The following is a 4,118-nucleotide window of genomic DNA, read 5'->3' as shown; positions in this document are numbered from 1 at the left end:
GAATTATCGATTCTATCATATTCTATCATTTCTCAAAAAGTCATTATAACAAACTTAATTATGTTTCACAGTTGTAGTTTGCATATTTAATTTACGATTGTAGCTACAGTTTAAATTGTCTCGTTTGTATAATTCGCGAATTTGTATCATTCGCAGGTTTATATTATTTACGGATACACTTGTATAATTCAGTTATTTTTATAAAAATCGAAAGAACAAATTTATATAATTACAAATATCAGAAGTGTGAACAGTTATACAAATTCTCAATAATACAAAAGTTATACAAATTATAATACAAGCGTGTGAATTATACAAAACAAAAAAGTTGAGCCACATAATTATAGATAAAAATAGGTTGTGAATTGGAAGTAAGACAAAATATAGCTATGTTTTCTATATGTTTGCTTATATATATAAAAAATTAATTAACTAGTATATGTTTACTCGTACACATGTTTACTCGTACACGTAATTTACCCCTTAATTATTATTTTTTCATTATATGGATTAAGAAAGTTTTTTAAAAAATTAAAATTAAAATTTAAATGAATATATCAAAATGTTTTTTTATTTTATGATTTTAAACTTTTTATATGAAAAATTAAAATTATAAAGTTAACAAAAGAATAAGAAACATTCTTTTTAAATGAGCTAAAAGGAATATTAAAGTAAATAAATTAAAATAAAAGGAATATAACTTATAATAAATAGAGATTGAAGATAATTAAAAAGTATTTACAAAGCTTTAGCAAAAACAGAGACTTTACGCTCAAACCAGTACTCCCTCAGTTCAAATATTAATATTTTTCTTTTATTCTTTTATGATAAGTTTTAAATTTCAATATTTTGCTTGGCATGATTAAGATTATAAAAGTTAATTTATTTTAATTTGAAATAACATGATTTAAAAACCCTTCCTGTTTACTTAAATTCCGTCCCTAATCACACTAAAATATTTTAATTCAAAATAGTTAAGAATTAATTATACTCAATTGGAGGATTACTACCCAGTACACTTATGCATGCAACGGAACATTTTCATTTAAGAAATTCATCACAAACAAAACATCTTATCTAATACATTACAGCAATGAACTGATCATGAATTAACTAAACTTTTTTCTAAATGAAGATTCATTAAAAACATATATGCATATTTATATACTTAATTGTATGTTTTAATTAATAAATTAATTACACTTTATCCGTGAATGGCAGCAAGTCTGTTGATCAAAGCCAAAGCATTACTTGTCAACTGAGCAACTTCAAGTATTTTTCCTCTCACCACTGTTTTAACTTTCCCGTTCATCACTTTTCCGGCGAACCCTTCGGTACACGTGTCCTCGTCCGTCAAGGCGGCACTCACCCATGTTTGAATATCATTCATTTTCAAATCAAAATCTTTTCCCTTCAATTCCTTCATTTCCCCTAAAGATTTTTTAATTCCACTCACTGCGTCACTTAATTCCTCCACACAGTCACGCATGGCGCCTACTTCTCTGGGCGTCATGCCTTGACTGTGTGACAATTTCAACATCATAGCGGAGGTTGATTGAGCTGTTTCGAGGCTAACGGAGAGAGATTCATGGGCTAAAAGTTGTGGAGAAAATCCAATAGCACTTGAACGGCTTGATAATGAACTGAAACACAGAGTTGGATAAGTGGTTGACTTACAGGAGGTTCGGATAAAATCCGTATTTGTTTCTCCCGATGCTGGCCTTGCGGCGGAAACTGAATTCGAATTATTAGAAGAAATTATCAACGCAATTGAAATAAGAAAATATGTGAAAAAATAACCACCTGTCATCTCTCGATAACTAAAATAATTAATTGAGTGATAGTGAATTTAGGGATGGGGGATATTCTGAATTTATAGAAAAGTTTTGTGGATATTATTAAATTAAAAAACGGTTAATTATTATGCGAGTTCATGTATGTGTTTCTGGCGTGCTGCCAAGGACATTCCTCGTAGGTCGTAGGGGTGGGCGCAGTTTTGTGAAAACACGAATCTGAAACGGGAATTCTGTTTTGCTGAATTTTTTTATTTGACTTTTAGATTTTTGATTTTAAATTTGAATTTTTATATGAATTGGACTTCTTTTTTATTTCTCCTCTCTCTATTTTTTCTAAGATAATATATAGGCTAAAATAAATAATTAAAATTTAATTTTGTAATGTGAATCTCTAACCATAGAAATTTACTTTAGGAATTAGTTATATTGTATTTGGACTTATTTAACTTTTGAGTTCATTTTTTTCTTATTATTATAATATTTTTTGTTTTGACATGAGTTTACTGTATCTGAATTTGTTTAATTTCGAACCTTGATGCTTCTATTGGTAGGAACTTTTTATATAATGATTTTATTTATGGCATGGCCATGCATGAATATCTTATTTGAAGATTCGTGATAGGAATGCGCATTATTATAACAATTCTTGTGTTATAATGAAAATAGTACATATCTTTTTTGAATTACTCTCACATCTTATAGATAGATAATAAAATAATTTATTCACAAAGTTAGATTAAACTTTATAAAGAAAGGATTTAAAATAAAATAGAATATTACATTTGTGGATAATATTCCATTTTTTTTAATGCAAAGGATAAATTATACCTTTTAACTTTCCATAATTTATCTATGTGAACATTGCTAAGTCGTTAATATATGTGAAATAGGAAAGTTACTTTCTCATTAATGGATCACATTTATTTGAACTTGAAGTTACTTTTATATTATGACAAATTTGTCATTGAAGTAAGAGTTATGTTCCATTACATTAATTATACGTTAGTTTCTTACATTCTTTTGATGAATGAAACGTAAATGATTTTCCTATTTAAGGAGTATCAATTCGGAGCTAAAAACAGAGAAAAAACAGAAGCAAGTTCTATCTTTCATTTACTCACCCTCAACAATTTTCTTTTATTGGCTTGAATAATCCTTCATCCTATTGTAGATTTTTTGGGAAGTTATTTTTGTGCAATTCCAAACTTTCAGTCATGAGTGCACGTGTTTGAGAGTAACTGTGGAACCTTGCGGAGCGACCGGCTACAAACGATTTACATCGGAATCGAACCGAAATTGCTTTCAAGATAGTGATTTGCCACAACACAGTGTTTTGTAATAAGTTATTTATTACTTTATAATTCCAATCTAATATCAATATTAATATTTTTTTCCAACAACATTTAATTTGTGACGCTAAAACAAAATTTAAATCTCATTTATCTGCACCTTATTGAAAAAATTCTTTGTTTAATTGAGCACAGTGTTATAACCAAAATATGAAGAGATTTAAACTTTCCTAAAAGGTCTTGTGTAGGACTATAAAAAGGTGTATGAAGTACTATAATAAACATTAATAAACAGAAAATAATAAGTAGGTCTAGCCTAAATATAGTACATTTGAACTTATGATCAATCTTATATATTTATATACCTACGAATCATGTCGTTCTTTTTTTTTTGACAAGCTAAAAAGAAAAATGTGTCAACAAAATAGAACAAAAGGAGAATATAGTAATTTTTTAAAGAACACTCTTATTTATATAGTACTACTAATTAATGTTTTAACGAAATGACGATTTAATTGAATCCCCTTTTCTCCGTAGCTCCACACTATGAATAACTACCTGCACAAAATGAAAAATATCCTAAAAGTGTGTAAAAGGTTAAACTGTTTTTTCTTATTTGAATGGAAATATTAAAATATAATGAAGAGACTAATCACACATCAATGACGAAAACATATCGCCCAAAAGTAATATTCTTAACAGTATGTATAATGTATAATGTACTTGGTAGGAGTTTAAATCTTAATTAGTAAATGACTCTCAAATGACACATATATCTTCAAGTGACAAGTGTTCATTAACATTTCGTAAACAAAGAAAAGAAAAATGATGTCGATTTTTCCTAAATTAACACCTTCAAATGTTCATTGTGATGTTATATAAGAAAGGAAATGGCTGGAGATTTTTCTAGGTCAATTTTTTCTTTTTCTTTTTATTTTTATGTCTTTTTGTTTCGATTGTTGAACTGTCAGCCTAATTATATGGGAGCCGAAAATTAAGGTTAAGATATTTATTTCAATATTGATGTAACTAT

The 4,118-nt window shown here is 27.7% G+C and overlaps 1 protein-coding gene across 1 annotated transcript; it reads right to left on the bottom strand.

Moving 5' to 3' along the window:
• Positions 1–1,019: 1,019 nt before the first annotated feature.
• Positions 1,020–1,860, bottom strand: LOC101248653 (21 kDa protein). Its single transcript, XM_004234887.4, has one exon. The coding sequence runs from the start codon at positions 1,808–1,810 to the stop codon at positions 1,205–1,207; it is 606 nt and encodes a 201-aa protein (XP_004234935.2). The 5' UTR covers positions 1,811–1,860; the 3' UTR covers positions 1,020–1,204.
• Positions 1,861–4,118: the final 2,258 nt, after the last annotated feature.

This window comes from Solanum lycopersicum, chromosome 3 (genome assembly GCF_036512215.1).
Source record: "Solanum lycopersicum chromosome 3, SLM_r2.1".
Classification (NCBI taxonomy): domain Eukaryota; kingdom Viridiplantae; phylum Streptophyta; class Magnoliopsida; order Solanales; family Solanaceae; genus Solanum; species Solanum lycopersicum.
Note: the sequence above shows the minus strand (reverse complement) of the source record. Positions and strands in the feature narration are given on the sequence as shown.

What these genes read in the sequence shown, in the direction of transcription:
- LOC101248653 (XM_004234887.4), bottom strand. Translation starts at nt 1,810, where the DNA reads ATGACAGGTGGTTATTTTTTCACATATTTTCTTATTTCAATTGCGTTG.